This window comes from Macrobrachium rosenbergii, chromosome 14, assembly GCF_040412425.1.
Source record: "Macrobrachium rosenbergii isolate ZJJX-2024 chromosome 14, ASM4041242v1, whole genome shotgun sequence".
NCBI classification, from domain to species: domain Eukaryota; kingdom Metazoa; phylum Arthropoda; class Malacostraca; order Decapoda; family Palaemonidae; genus Macrobrachium; species Macrobrachium rosenbergii.
This window is the reverse complement of record NC_089754.1, coordinates 26,050,678-26,068,177: the sequence shown is the minus strand read 5'-3', so window position 1 is coordinate 26,068,177 and position 17,500 is coordinate 26,050,678. Positions and strand designations below refer to the sequence as shown.

At 36.8% G+C, this 17,500-nt stretch overlaps 1 protein-coding gene across 3 annotated transcripts in view; it reads right to left on the bottom strand.

The window, feature by feature from the left end:
* LOC136845819 (5-hydroxytryptamine receptor 5B-like) overlaps positions 1-17,500 on the bottom strand; it is a 157,789-nt gene that overhangs the window by 49,929 nt on the left and 90,360 nt on the right. For all 3 annotated transcript variants that reach the window (XM_067116192.1, XM_067116191.1, XM_067116194.1), the window contains exon 2: positions 12,260-12,422. In XM_067116192.1, the coding sequence (XP_066972293.1) occupies positions 12,260-12,414 (155 nt within the window). In that variant the 5' untranslated portion in view covers positions 12,415-12,422. The remainder of the gene's footprint in view (positions 1-12,259; positions 12,423-17,500) is intronic.

Below are 17,500 nucleotides of genomic sequence, written 5' to 3'. Positions count from 1 at the left end.
GCCTAGAGATAAATATCCACCATATTGACCCTTCGGGTTGCAGAATCCAGAACGTCAGAATTTCTTCATCTGGTTCTTCATTAGGATATAACAAGAATGCCCTGTTAATTTTGTTACTACAAAGCCTGATATCCAAATGAAGAACCAGATGAAGAAATTCTGACGTCCTGCATTCTGCAACCCGAGGGTTTAAAATGGTGGATATTTATCTCTAGGCCTATTTTAAGCCTCACCCTTTGCCTGGCCAAAGATTAATGGACGATCAGTAACTTTTCTCTTGACATTTGCACGATTAAGTCTCCTTTATTTGTTTCTTATTGAAAGAATCAGTTCGTAAATTATATAGTGGACTTAAAAAAGATATGCATTTACACCATGATTTTTAATATTAGTAAGCTAACCTCTCTCTCTCTCTCTCTCTCTCTCTCTCTCTCTCTCTCTCTCTCTCTCTCTCTCTCTCTCTCTCTCTCTCCGCGAACGTATGGGCAATATGGCCCGATGAGCTATTTCCTTTTTATAGGTTTTGTGCGTTTTATTTCATTACGTATTTTTGTTGGTCTGCGAATAAGTTTCGTTCACGTAGATAATATTATCGCTGAACATTCTGGAGCAAGTTTAAATCACGAATAATGTTTCAAAGGCAATGCCGTAATTACAGGCATCGTGACTAGAATGGCTACGTGTTGTAAAATACAAACCTAACCCTTGGAGGTCAGGGCAGAAAGATATTACCCTTCAGGAGATGTTATGGCCAAGAGAATACAACCGGAAACCAGGTATAATGGGGGTCAAGGAATCTCCCCCAAAAGGGAGCCATCTCGGTGAAATAAACAAGAAGGAGAAGAAGAATATGTCAATAGAAAGTTGAAGATCCAGTTTCCAAAGTAAAAAAAAAAAGACGTATCAGTCTTCGAATCAAAGGCCACATCAAAGGAAATTGAAAAATAAAACGGCTAAGGAAGCAGAATCCGGAGATATCATGGACCGTAGATCATAGCACAAATGGCAGCAGCAACAACCGGCCGCTCTCTGAGAAACACAGGGATGGGGTCGTAAAATCCCTAAAATAATGTAGAGGAGAGATGGGCGCCGAAGAAGAGGCGACCAAGGATGGAGACAATCAATCCTTGGTTGAAGGAGTGGTGAACCTTCTTGGCCCGTGCTCCCTCCTATCCTCTAACCCCCTCCCCCCACCGCCAATTACACGCCCCTCCCCCTCTCTCCAGTATCCATCCAGCCTTCCCACGACTGATTCCCTCCTCAAGTTCTCTCTTCCCTCCTTTTTCTTCTTCTTCCCATGATGATCATCACTCATCGTGTGTGAGGAGACGCATAGTAAACAGCCAGTGAGCGATGGCTGCGAGCGACCACACAGATATGGAGACGAAGAAGACTGCCGAAACGGACAGAGAACAAGACTAAGGAAATGACAGAAGTGACGGAGAGAGCAAAAGAAGTAGGAATTATTTCACCATTTTCGGCTTCCATAAATCGAGCGAATAAGACCATATTACTTCCCTCGTATAGTAGTGATTAGACTATTTTAGATATATTAGATAGACTTGTAGATCGAGGCCTTTTTCCTGGAATCAAAAATTACTTGGTAAAATGGCTAGCTACAAGCGGAGGGTGGGAGATACTAAATCAGTAAAAGTGAGGTATTCAGACCCCATCCATTTGCTGAAATTACATATTAATTGGAGGTTAGTTGACGTCACAACTAACTGGGTCACTGACTCCGTATAATGAGATACTTCTCAATTAAAACACTAGTACTAGTCCCATTACGTTGAATTTTTGCAGGCAAATTCTTTCTTTCCAAGCGAATGTCATTAGACTAACAAAATACTAAGGGAACTGCATAAATATAATTATTATTCAAGAACAGTAATATATGGAATAAAAGGCTGAAAGCAAACGGACTTCACTAAACAGCGCCAACTACGTACAGTATGTTCGCTGGAGTCGAACAATGGGAAACAAACGGCACGTCCCAACTTCCATTGTGGAGTCAGTCTGCGACGGGTCATGCTCAGTCACAGGAGAGGTGGTGTTCTCCTCCATGAACTTCGACAGTTTATTTTTCAACAGCTTATCTATATTCACGTCTGACCCCTCACAGCTCCATCCCTTCTGGCGGGAGAATTCCAGGCTCACTTGGTAACAGCGACTGATTATCATATAGGGGACTCGGCGAGAATACAACTAGGGAAAGCCACTTGCAGTTTGCTAGAAACAACTGCAGCATTCTTGGAATACTCATTTCATGTAAATAAAGTTAAAAAAAAACTTATTCCAAGAATCCGATCTCTTAAAAGGAATTGATATTATTTCATTGACCCAAATGGCCGCCGAACATTCAACTGTAGACCTTAGGGACAATTGACATGCGTGGCAAAGTTGCGTCCCCCTGGGTAACCAGCAGCAAGGCTTGTGACTTGAGGTATAGTCATGTGTGTGTGACGTGTAATATAATTTCTGAACACTAAGGTTAGATAAAGCTATGAAAATATACAAGAGATGTTCTTTACTAAGCTCTCCTTGGTAACAATATCAACTCCATTATTAACTATGACATATGAATAAAGATTATATCTATTTAATGCATGATTTTCTATATATATATATATATATATATATATATATATATATATATATATATATATATATATATATATATTATACATATATATATTTAGAATCTTCTGGTCAATAAGTTAGGATATATATATATATATTATTACAATATATATATATATATATATATATATATATATATATATATATATATATATATATATATATATATATATGGGAGTTTGTTTGTGCTTGACATGCATATGATAATCATGATAGACGCTAAACTATATTTAACTGTGATAAATACAGCGATACTATGCTAGCAGGTACATATTTTTTTCACTCATGAAGTATATACGCACGTTAGGAACCCATGCTATCAAAGACAACAGTAAAATAAGAAAAGGCTGAGAAAGGACGTGGACTACTGTTGTTACACACAGAAAACAAATGTATAGATACAGGTCATTATAAAGAGGTTCATATCTTAAACAGAAACACACAGAAAAAACGTATTGAGTATCTGGAACCTGTGTCATAAAACTGCCAGTTGAAAGACGAGAAGCTCGGCAGAATTTATTCAGAAAGCCTCGAAGTTGTCTGATTCGATAGCGAACACTGCAAAGAATCCTTAGAACGATTCGATGCAACACAAGCAAATTGTGGCCATAGGACAAGTAAAGTGATTGGAATAGCCATAGGACAAGTACAGTGATTGGAATGGCCATAGGACAAGTAGAGTGATTGGAATGGCCATGGGACAGGTAAAGTGATTGGAATGGCCAAAGGACAAGTAAAGTGATTGGAATGGCCACAGGACAAGTACAGTGACTGAAAAAACAAGATACGTTTGAAGTAGCAGGTGAAGTGATTCAAAACTACTGAAAAGAGGTTCCAGTCACGTATATTTATACTGTGCATCGATTCGAGTGATAACAGACAAGAACAATGATGTGAAAAGCAGCGCTAAAGTACTTTGAAATGCCTACAGTGTTACAAAGACGTGTTCCAAATGCGTTAAGAGTTTCTGGGGATTACCGAAGCTCACGTCAAAGTTTCTGGGGATTGCAGAATCTTGTAACTCCTAGATGAAAATCGATTGCATAGTTTTTCTCTGAGAAGGTTACCTTTTAACCTATAGAATAAAATGCCGCCAAACTTTATTTTAATTGAAAGATTTAAAAATAGAACTTCCTTTGCCAGAAATTAAACTAATAAGATAAAAAACAAATGAAAATAACTAAATATCATATTGACAATCACTGATAATCTGCTCTAGGCAAAAGAAGAAGGAGAAAAGTCATTGATGATACTGAACAAACCAAAAGGCTTCCGTACGGCATCTCCGCCTTGGCAGAAAGATGATCGACGGAGATATTAACCCTCTACATCAATAAAGTGCTAAAAGGCAGGCATCTTAAATCTCCAGTAACTGTGGGGAATGATGTAACTGTCACACTATACGCCTTACATAATTTCACCGTCAAAAAAAATAAATAAATAAAAAAACCATGGCCGGGGGTGACGGCCAAGTTTCAGCTTTGTATGTACCAATTGAACTGAACTGAGAAACAGGATTCAGAGCCAAATATTTACGGCTGTTTCAGTGTCTGAGAAACAGTATTTAGAACAGAGTTTTATTAAGTATGGTGTTAATGCTCTGACCAATATTTTATGTATAAACGTGGTAGACCAATAACTAAAATGAACCGGGAAGTTTGTATTCTAGGTCAAACATACACACGCACTAAGAACGGAGTGTCTTGTGAAATGTTATATAGGTCTTCAGGTTACTCTCTTACATAACCGCAGTGCACTTTCTGTAATATTTCTTTTTTTTAATTCCGTAGTACACGCGGTCTCTAGAATGCCATTCAGCCATAAAATGAGCCGTAATACGCCAAGGCATTTATTTGTCTTGCTTAAAGGTAGTTTATGTCCGATGGAATATATTATGTGTTAGCTATTAAAGCAAAATAAATTAATAAATAGATCAATAGATAAATAGATAAACCCTTCTTCCAGATGTTCCCTTCCTTATTTGCGACCCAACGAAAACAGGCGAAAATAAATTCATCCTTTAAGCATTTGAAAAACAGTCACAACATTTATTCCGTTAACTAGCTCTAATTATGTAGTCTTGCTTTGTCTCTCACATCAGCTGTCCCATTTTTATATTTTTCTTCCAGGAAGTTTTCCTTCCCTGAAAAACTATTCAGGTAACCGAATGAAGCGTGAGACTCCTCCTTCGGTAATTACTTGCCAAGCGAGGCGAATATGGAAACGATGGTAAAAATTTAATCGCTAATCTGTATGGAACCGGCTTTTGATTGAAAAGAAAGATAAGAGACGCTAGGGGAGCGGAGAGAGAGAGAGAGAGAGAGAGAGAGAGGAGAGAGAGAGAGAGAGAGAGAGAGAGAGAGAAAGTGTTTGTGTGTGTTAAATCGGAGTATTCATAAAAGCTTTCATTGTGAGCGAGATGACTTTGCAGTTAAGAAAAAATAAAGAAAGTGATGACGCAATGAAGTGGTCTAAAGCTTAGAATTTTTGTCAGCTAAAGATGACGTTGCTGTTAGTGAAAGTACATCATTATTATTATTATTATTATTATTATTATTATTATTATTATTATTATTATATATATAGAGGACGACCATCACGTACCATTTTTATGCAATATTGGTTAATAGAGGGTTTCAGTGCAAGAATAATTTAGTTTTATCATGAATGCAGCCTGTTAGCAAATAACGATGATTATAATAAGTAATAATTTCAGTGCTGATTAATATTATTATTATTATTATTATTTAATGATGATGCTGATAATAATAATAATAATAATAATAATAATTATTAATAATAATATTATTATTATTATTATTATTATTATTATTATTATTATTATTATTTAAACAACAAAAGTGAGCACTAAAACTATTAAACCAGAAGTCTTCAATAAACACTGAAACTCACCAATGCGTGTCCAAAGGAGGGCAAATTCCACACGAGGTTTTGAAAAATGTCGATTAGGAAGCAAAAACCAGAAATCCATCCACAAGATTAATGAATGACAACCCTTATATTAGGTCCTCGACGAACGCGTTAATTTTTTTAAACTGGAAAAATCATCGTTTTCTATATAATCATAAACATTCAGGAGGAGTGACTCGTCCAAAACAAGCATGAGCCTAAGTCGAAGATTATTCAGTGTAAGAATTAACTGGCTTAAAGCAGTTAGGCTAAAAGGGTCAAGTTCTATTGCTAAGAAGACCCCTCACCTTGCCTTCGCCGATGACGAATCATAGGTAAAAGTCTCATAGCAAAGTAAACTAACCTATAAGCACAATCATAGTTGTATGAGGCACAATTAAAGGAAATGAACGTACATCATTTTCTTCTGATGAATGTGCATCGGCCTTCGCATACTAACTACTTGCTTGCAGACCTTTCCTCTCGTGCGTCACCAAATAGCCGATGTGAACCCCGCGTTCAGTGATAGGCTCGTTGAATTGTCTTGGTAACAGTCACCATTTTCTCAGTAACATGATTGTTCTTTTTCTTGTATTTCACTGAATTCCACGCCTTTTAATGCTATGATTGCAGAGCTATAATTTTTCATTACTTTGGAGTCTTAAGTTGTGTATGTAACAGAAAAAATAAGAAAAATTTCGTTAGAAAATCTACATAGGTAAACATTGTTGATTAATGATGTTACAAGCGCAAACACATTCACATGTACATACGTTTGCACTTTTATCATTCTTTTATCGTGGATACTGAGCCGCTAAATCGAAAATCATAATCTTGATGCGTTTAATAACTCAATCACCTTGCAACTGATTAGCGTCGACTTTCAAGATAAATGAAAGCCCAGAGGCCAGCAGGATACTAAGATCGATAAGAAATCAACTATTCTGACCAAAGTGAAGGAAAAAAAATTAAAAAAACACACACGCACAAAATAGGTCCAGATACTTGATAACAAATAAGGAGACATACAAGCTTCCGACATATTATAAGAGACATGAAGGCATGTAAAAAATAATCACCTAGGCTCAGATACCTAGAGGCATCGATAAAATTAGAATTTAGGACAATTCTCGGTCAGACTTGACCCATTCTAATTTGCCTTGAACTCAAGGTGGTTCCTCGTTCTGCGAAAGGGATTTGGGGTCCTGTTTAAAAATAAAATAAAAAGAAAATAAAAGTCTGAGAGAAAGGTCCTGGGGTTTGTTCTCTATTTGTCCTATATGAACAATAATATACTTCTGCTGTTACTGTTAATACTATCACAAGTATTGTTACATCGTAGACTGCGGTTTCAGAAGGTATTTATATTACTACAGGTGTAAAGCGGAAGTAATGTAAAAGGGCCTTAAAAGGTAGCTTCGAAAAATCAATGCATTTTTTTTTAGGCCTTCGAGAAGTGATATGCTTGTCTCCTTTTTCATTTGGCGTTTGGCGGACGCGTTTATGTGCTGGAGTCGCAGTAAATTTCAGCCTCTTATCATTATCTGATATCAAGTTGACACGACAATACAAGGCGTGTAACGAAGAATGTATGTCGTTACTCTTAATGCTGCAAACCACGCAATTCTGAAGCGACGATATAAATTTGTATAGATAATAACAGTCCTCTTCATTATCCACCAGACAGATGGTTTCGTCACCTAACGTCTGCGGGGAATCGGATTTATATTGTAACATGTGTCCAGGTCGTTAAGCTCCCAGTCGGGAGATGAGGTCAAGATGGCAATACAAATAGAGGCTCTACCTTCAGACAGATCCCAGACACTCTTGAATGCCAGTGCACCTTCACTGCACGACTAGATATGCATATGCAGAGGTAAATTACCTACCCAAAACAAACTTACTATAATCACACTATCTGCTTTTCCTTGTTCCAGAGGGTTCGTTACACTAAGGTCAAGATTTTGCTCTGCTCGAAGACCTCCTTTATATACTGCGCCGTTGACCCAAAACTCCCCATTTCACTTCACTCTCTCTCGAAAATTGAATTTCCAAAAATCCATCGTCCTTGGCGACCTCGACTTGTCTCGTGTGGTTGCTGCTGACTCCAGACATTATTAGATGTCATGAATATGCAAGCATCCACCCCAGATGTAGTCCTAACGAGGACGAGGAGGAGGAGGAGGAGGAGGAGGACGAGGAGGAGAAAAAGCGGGAGGTGAGCCATCGAACAGATATCATCAGCACCCACCAAAAGGCGTTGTCTTAGCAACAAACCTCAGAAATGGAGAGAGAGAGACAGACAGACAGACAGACAGACAGACAGAGAGAGAGAGGGAGAGAGAGGTCACGTGGGATCCGAGTGTGTGTTCGCACAAGTTCACAGTTCCTGTCTAGGTGCTCAGAAGGTCTGTTCGGTGACTCAGAAAGTTTTATGTAGTTTGCACAAAATAGGAAAGAAAACTAATAAAAGAAGGGCGTTGTAGAGTGGGTTATTCTGTCCGAATTTTGTACATTTGAAGACCCAGATTAAGACTTCATTATCACACAAATGACACCATTTTCTACAGGAATGCGAATGTGATATGCAAATGGTCTGTGCCTAATCGAGCACTCAGATCTGAGCGCCTTTATCTGACATGCTCTGGTAACACATTTGTTCACCGTAACATTAACCCAAGATGAAAGACCCCCTGCCGGGGCGCCATGACTAAATTAGGGCTGCGCAAAGAGTATCTCTTGTATCGATAACATATACATCTGCTCTCTGGATCTTCATATTATTCTGTGCGCGCGACAATAATGGATGTCTCTGTACAACCGTGGATACTTGCAGATGTATGTGTGGACCAGAAAATGTCTGTATATATGAACGTGTCAAACAAGGCCACCACAAACCAGACTGACGTCAGAGGCAAAAGGGGTCTTCGAATAGAAAGTCTTCGTATCTATTTGGATGTTCTGTCGGCTGACTGCTATCCCTAGACTAACTAACACCGATTGATTGGGTCTGATGCACAACTAGATACTAGGCTGAGCACAGACAAGAAGTGAACACCAAAAGGAGCTAAAGCTTAGGAATAAAATCATTGTGTAAAAAGACAACAATTAAAATGAGAAAAGAAACGAACCATTTCAATGGGAGAGAAAATTAGAATTTCTCCATAACAAACAAAGTGCACGTTTCGTAGAAGACAGAAGCAATATATTAAACAAGCAAAAGACGCAAGATTAAGAGGGGAATGGACTTTATATTCCTTGATAATGACAAAGTAAGACTTATGGAAGCATGATATAAAGCAACAAACATGCACGTTATATAGCAGCAGTCCTTGACATGAGCACAATGAGTTGACAGTCCTATTACAAAACGGTGATTGTATTATCTCTGATAAACGGCTTTCACTTACAGATAAACATGGAAATTGGGTTCTGTACCTCATAATTTTAACGTTCTCTTGAAATTTTACAGAAGTATCTATGAAAATGAGGAAGAAAATAAGAGAAAAAACAATCGAAATCTAAAGAAAAAACATTGATTCAAAGTTCCCAAAGAATTCTCTTATTTATTTTCTGGGGTCAATACTTTAAGGTTATCGAAGAGGTCTCTCTCCCTCTTCCTCCTACTCGTCTGTCTCTTCTTATTTGTCTTTTTCGTCCTCGTCTTCAGGGAAAACTCATATAATGGTTACAAATTTGAAATAAAAACATGACAACGAGAAATTCCATAATCCTTTTATAATTATTTTTCTAACGCTAATATTCATAATAGCATGCATAATTAAATACGCACAGTAAATACTAACATGGGTATCACTAACAACCACACTAATATGCAAATGCATTTTATGAATTCCTCCTCTCTTCATAATCGCAGAAAGGCGTGATGCGATTACAAATCCTTGGTCAAAAAATGAAAAAAATAAAAAAAAAAAGGTCTACGTACAACGTGAGATCATCTCCTAAAATTCGTTAAAATCACCATGCTGTCATGGCTCTGGGTCCCAGACTCTGAAATACTTTGCCCACGCCATAAGGGTATTTAAGGGGACTTTTATTACTTCAATTTAAAAGGACTGGGAGAAGAGAGGAGGAGAGGGTATTTGGTAGGAGGTGGCGGAAGAGGAGGAGGAGGAGGAGGAGGAGGAGGAAGAGGAGGAAGAGGAAGAGGACCCAGACAAAGGAACCACTGGCTGGTCGAAATGCCCTGGACCAATAATCATCGTCTGCCCATAGCTACGTACAATCAAGGATCATTTGTTCGATGTATCTGATCATTGAATAATGTAAAAGAAAGGGTCTATTAATATTCTGGACATCTGGAGAAATCCAATATCTTTGAATCGAAGCAAATAATTCAGCTGATAACCATATAAGAATATATTATAGCGTCCAGGTGTCACTCGGCTCACTAGACGCGTCGCCCTTCGATTCAGAAGAGGCGCCCCTACGTTTGAAGCTTTCGCTCAAACCAGTTCGGCTGAAGGGAAACCGAAATGAATCCTATCCTACATAGAGAATCATCCATCCTTGCTTTCATTCTTGTCGTTCTGGGTAAAATAACTCACGTCTTACAATAGGATTGGTTTACGCACTTCTTTGAAATTTTACAAAATCACATTTTTTTTTTTTTTTTAATTTTCAGTCATGGAAGAGAAAGAGCGAAAATATAATGTATGATTATCACAAAATATTTATTAATTTACCATCGTATCTTTTTATGTTTGTACTTAATATATATATATATATATATATATATATATATATATATATATATATATATATATATATATATATATATATATATAGTGTGAACCATAATTATGCTAACCCACGGCAAAGGGAGGAGGTCTACCTGGCTAGAGGACCCCCAAGAGCGTGAGTAGGACGAATTTGGAACTCCGGCAGACGGCCAGGTGCCGGAGGAACGCCGAAGCCAGGGCTTAGCAACAAATGAAATTCGTCCAGACCTCATCATTCTTGCTATTTGTAAGAATCTGAACCCATTCACTGCTCCCGTCCCTAGCCTAAAATGCCCACTGATCCGAGATTAGCGGGAAGAGTCGCTTCAAAAGGGACCCCATGTGGGTGTGAAAGGTTCATACATCTGGCCCGAGTTACTTCACTTAGGGTTAGTCCGAATGTTGATGGCTGGTCGTGCTCGCATATATAAATACTAAATGCATTTCCCGAATTCGGACGAAATCGATTGCCGCATTTGTACGACGTATCCGGCGATATTTCACACTGACAGAGAGAGAGAGAGAGAGAGAGAGAGAGAGAGAGAGAGAGAGATCCTCAATATAAGGTCTGGCAGGTTCTGGATAGCAACAGGCCAGCAAGGGCAGAGGGCATGACCCATTAAAGCCCCGACAACGGTCACTCTCCATTCATTCTCTATGAGCTTGTTCCGCCCACACTCACAAGGGCCACACATAGTCACGGACAAAGGCAAGGGCCTACAGGTACACGCGCAGTGATAGTGACAAGGACATCGACTTGCAGAGACCTAAATAGATTAAAATCTCTGTCGTGAGATATAAAATCGTAAATCACGATAATGTTAATAATAATCACTATTATTTTGCCATAGAAAAGCTCCATAATGATAAACACATCTTTCTTTTATTCACTGAACGGTTACCAAAGGCTGTTCTCCGTCTTATTCATGTTATAATGTAAAGAGATTATATAATTTACTATATTGTCTTCGAATCTTATTCGCCGTCCTGTGTATTACCTTATCCGATGCCAGGGTATGAGACACATGCATGCCCACGTGAGCTTTCCCTCGAGTTCACTGCATTTATGTTTGGATTACGAAACTCGACTCGCACTCGAACCTACACATGTAAATATGAGCCCTCAAAAGCACACAAAAACGCGAACTTTCAATTTATGGTGACACGTCAAGGAGTATTCAACATTTCACACAGGAAGTAGTAGGAAGCATATTCAAGAGTTTCAGGTTTCAAAGGAAAAATAAAGAAGTAAATGTGTGTGTATATATATATATATATATATATATATATATATATATATATATATATATATATATATATATATATATATATATATATATATATATATATATATATATATATATATATGTATATATATATATATTAATAAGATTAATTAATTAATCAAAGTAAAGAGAAGATGATATGTCATGAATTCTGGAAATTGAAACAAATACGGGCAGGTTTATAGAGTTCTACCTGAGCTCAAAATGGATATGAAAAGTTTACAATATTAATTATAAGTAAAAAGAAAATATGAATAAATACGTAGTGTGCTTATCAGGTGGTAATAATAATAATAATAATAATAATAATAATAATAATAATAATAATAATAATAATAATAAGTGTAGAACTTTCAATGCCGAGAACATGAGTAATTTTGTATAAAGTCCACAGTAATATATCAATAGAGTGTGAGACTATAAAAATGTATAAAAAGCTTTCGAACCCTATCTTGGTTCATCCTCAGTCACACTCTATTAACATATTATTGCGGACCTTATACAAAATAATAATAATAATAATAATAATAATAATAATAATAATAATAATAATAATAATAATAATAATATGGATAAACGCCTACCTTCGAAAATCACAAAAATTAAACTTAGGTTCAGCATTCCCAAACTCAAGGAAAAAAAGAAAAAAAAAGCAGGCTAGTAAAACCAAAAATAACTTACCTGTTAGAAATACTCCTGAGGGCCGGTCTCCTGAAGAATATGACGAGAAAGACCGTGTTGAGGACTGACGAGATGAGGAAGACAAGGGCAAGAACAAAGGTGAGGACCAAGCTCGCCGCCCATGAGGCCAACCCCTCCACGCCCACGGCAACCATCACCACTTCTGAGGAAGAGGAGGAGAAAGGCAGTCTTGAAATAACTGGAGAACTCGGGGGCCCCTTCGTTCCTCTTCCATATATGAAAGATAAATATTGAGATAGACACGGTAGGCAGGGATTGGATCCCCTAGGGCTAATGTATGCAAGGTAACTCACTTTTTCAAGATGGAAGTATTGCATTTTGTTCTGTGAAACTCCTACGGGTCTGGCTTATTGATTGGATGTCAAGATAAACGTAATACGTTTTGTTTTGTGAAACTCCTACAAATCTGTTTTATTTATTGGACATCATGATAAAAATATTACATTTTCTTCTGTGAAACCCCTACAAGTCTGTCTTATTTACTGGATATGATAAAAGTATCACATTTTGTTGTATAAACCTCCTATAAGCCTGCCTTATTTATTGGAAAATGATGGAAAGGAAAAGAGCAACTAAATACAACAGATGTTGAAATAGTAAATTAAAACTGCTAATCGTTCATTCATTGTGTCGGGTAACAAGTTATAGCTACGGGAAAGTCATGGAAAGTGGACGGTGTTCAGCTGTATAAATGAGTTCGAGGAACTTAAAAAAGGACCTATGCATTTAGGAATAGAGCGAAGCTTTACTTCATTGCCTACCTACGTTTGTCACTTCAGTTTTTATATATTAATTTTAAGGTTAAAACTTCCCGGCGTTCAATTCTCAAGTGATTTAGCAACAGAAGCTGGAAGCTACAACAAAGGGTAAATTGTAGTTATGGTATATCTTATAACAAAGCAGTATATTTATTTGATCAGTAGTTTGGTTTACTTTTCTCAAAGGAAAAATGAAACAGAAAAGAGATGATAATCGTTAGAAAACAAAACGACGCGGTAAATTTGTTAGCCGATTAGTTTTGTAAAGAACTTATATAGTTATCTGCAATAATTCTTCAGAAATGAATAGATAAATAAAAGTAGATTCATTAACTCTCATTATTATTTCTAAACGAGGGTGTACTCGATGCCATATGCTATTCCATTTCTCTTTCAACAATAAACACTTGATCTCCATCGTCTCTCCTGGAGAAGAAGAGTCATGTTATTTCGCGCAACACAAGAAAGACAGACGAAAGAGGCTTCGTCCTTCTCCGAAAAATATCACTCCGTTATTTTTCAAGTCACATGGGGGTTTTGATTAGTGATGGTAAAATGATTGCCAATAGTAACGGAAAAGGAACCACTTTGAATATTATTCAGAAAGGACTCCCATCGTAATAAAATCTACACACAGCGGGAGTTGATTTGATGTAATGTATGAAATTTAGGCTGTCAAGCCAAAGCACTGGGGCACTTTATGTTATTGAGCGCCTCTGACAGTGAAATGAGGGATTTGGAGTGTTTTGACATCGAGATTGAATAAAGGAAGCGAAAATGGAGATAAAGTAAAAGGCTAAAAAGTGAGTGCAGCTAGTGGCCGGAGGGGCGCTGCAAACGCCCTTTAGTAATGCCTACGGTGCACCAAGCGAGGTGCATCGATGGTGCTAATCCCCCCTGCGGGGACGCAACGAAAGTGAAGCGTCTCGAAGAGACGTCACACATTCTTTGGTGATTTTCAGTCTACTGTAGTAACGATGTCCATTGTCTGTTCAAGTCTCCTCTCACGTTCGCCGGATCTTGCGTCACTGCGGAACACTTTTAACAAACGCCCCTTTCATTATCGATGGCTTTGCTGGAGTTCGTCATTGTTCATTCCCGCCCCTGGTACGGTTCCTCTCTCTCTCTCTCTCTCTCTCTCTCTCTCTCTCTCTCTCTCTCTCTCTCTCTCTATATATATATATATATATATATATATATATATATATATATATAATATATAGTATAAATATATAATATACAGTACATATGTATATATATGTATATATATAATATACTTATGTATATATATTTATATATATAATACATATATACATATATGCATATAAATAACTGCCTGATATTAAGACATACTATTATGTTTAATACCAAAGGTATGGTTGTTTAAAAACGCGATGGGACTCTACCGACAATATAATGCTCTTTGTTCTGTACTCCTTGTTTTATCTGCATGGTCTTTTTTCATCTTCTGTGCAACCTTTTTGTATTCGTAACACACGCACACACACATATGTATGTATACATATACATATATATATATGTATGTGTGTGTATCAATTAGACTGTTATTTATTGCTTCCCCTAAAACGCTTAAGTCAATGCGTTCTTGTATGCGCTCTCTCTCGCGCGCGCTAAGTACTTAAGGCCATATCTGTTTAAGGCCTTCATACAACTGTTGCATGTGGATGTTCACTTTGCAATTTAGATGCCTTCAGAGTAGCGCTCGACGCGAGCTGAATTAAGTACGACGGGTGGTGTAACTCTCCAGCTTAAAATTCAGTCGAATTCAGCTTCCAGTGAAGTAAACAGGAATTAAGTGCCAAAGAGGCAACGTACGATGTCGGTTAACCAGTTTTTTTCGCTTCATGCACATGAAAATGGAAAGACTAAAAAACATGACTCATAACTGGTGGAAATAAGCTTTTTAAACTCATGAAAAATTCCGGGATTTTGTATTTTTTAGACAGGGAAATTGACAAAATAGTTTGGGTGAATCATGACAAATACAGTGGATAACATTACGGTCCACCGTTGAAATCACAAGGATAAACGAAGGCTCTCAGTATGCTTTTCCATGACTAAAACGCTCATTAAATACATACATACACATTATACATACAAACACACATATATATATATTTTATATATATATTATATATATATATATATATATATATATATATATATATATATATATATATATATATATATATATATATATATATATATATATATATATATATATATATATATATATATTATATATCATTATAATCATGATAATTTGATTTATTTGATTTATATATATATATATATATATATATATATATATATATATATATATATATATATATATATATATATAGTCAGGTAGTCATAATAATTTGGTTCTAAAAAGATGAGAAGTACTGAAAATCGCAAAGGCGCGTTCCGTCTAATCCCATAACGCCTTATGAATCTTATCAGTGAATGAATTAGTTACCCAGTACAAAATTGTATGGGGGTAGCAACCTCTTCCCGAAAGACTTCATGGTCTCGCTAAATAATATATGTAATATATTATAACTATACTCTATTTAGACAGTCAGAAGTGAACGAGGATAGAAAGGGAACACTCACTGAACTGATCAGAAGCGGTAAACTTGACAGGTAGGAAACTTATCGCAAGCCATATCTCAAACAAGCTGAAAACAAGTCAACGACTTTTAAGCGGAGAACGAGCCTGTCAAATGTTGGTTAATCTTCTGAAGCACTGGTTAGAACGACCACTAAGTTGTTGACTTGTATTTAACCTGTTTGTGATGTTTGTGGGATAAGTTTCCGACTTGTGTTTATGATATGTTTACTGTAGTGTGGATGCAGCGTAAGAGGTATATAAAAATCATGAATTTCAAAAAAGGAAAGTAAATATGTTATCATATGCTCCAGCTGTAATTCATATAGTCGTAAGCAATAGTAGCAGTACAACAAAGCCATACAGGATTTTAAAAATTGAAAATATGAGTTAGCAGGCAAAAAAAAAAGCAGATAGGCCTATTTACAGAACCTAAATTGCACCGTAAGAATAAAGACAAACTTTCCACTACTGATAATATGAAAGTCATTTTTTATAATTACGTTCAACAATGAATTAGCATCGGTTAGCAATGCAGTTTTTATTATCTTACATCCATTTCAGTGGTCCTTACACAGTAAACTCAAAACCTAAAAGAATATAACGACTGACCACTTACGCGACATTGCTCGACGGAACGCAACTTAAAATGAGTTGACGCGAAAACAAACCAATTTGACCAAAAGGCAAAGCATCCGAGGGAGAGATGAAACCCAACACTGCCAGCCATCCATTAAGATTAAAGAAAGCTGACACGCCCGCCAGATAAGGCGAAATAACCTATAACGAAATGAAAATGGGCTTCATTAACGCTGAACGACCGATGAAACAAGAGTCAAATTAGAATCCAGGGAGACAATGGACGTTCCGAGGGAATGGAGGAACGTCGGATTCTTATCCGCTGATGAGGTGAAAGGCGGCTGCTGTTGTCATTAGTCATTCTTCCTTCCTAGGCGCGTTCTCAAGAAGAGGAGACTAGGATGGAGGAATAATGGGTCTCTTCCTTCATCCTGAGGACGGTAGCAAGAGAAGGAAAGGAAGAATTAAGTGAGAGAGTATCGGTTGGGGGAAAGATAAGTTTCCTGCCTTCCAGAGGAATACATGCAGAAGAAGACAAGGAGACGAGACTGTAAAGGAGGAATAATTAGTTTCCTTTTCCTTCCCAGAGACACCGTCATCAGAAAGAGAGGAAACACGCAGGAGGAGACAATATGCCTTTGTAGCAATAAACAGGCAATAAATAAGAAACGTATTTTTAACGGATTTTTTTTTCAGAAATTAGAAATATTCATATAAAAAAAGTAGGTATATCAGAGAAAATAATTATAATTGAGAGGAGGAGAAAAAGAGGACACATAAGAGAATTTATTAGGAAAAATAACTAGTATAACAAATAGGTAAGATGAGGTCAAAATTTATTGTAGGAGAGGAGAACTAAGAAATAGATTAAAGAAAAAAAGAAAGATGGAAACAGCAAATTTTCGGAGTGGAAGAGGAAGAGGAGGAGTAAAAAAAAATGAAGGAATATTAGGAGGAAATTGATATGTTAAATGTATCACAAAACAAGGAAAAGGAATCAATGAAAGTTAAGTGTATTATAAAACAAGGAAATGACTCAATGAAAGTTGAGTGTATTATAAAACAAGGAGAAGGAATCAATGAAAGTACTTCCGAAAACTAAAAAATTAACATAGAATTCGGACGCAACAAGTAAATGAAAAGATAAGGAGAAGGCTTAAAGGAGAAAGAAATGGACAATAGGAAAAGAAAATAAAACACTTGACTGCGAAGGGAGGATGACGAGAACACTTTAGAAATGAAAATAAACAAGTAAAAAAAAAAAAAGAG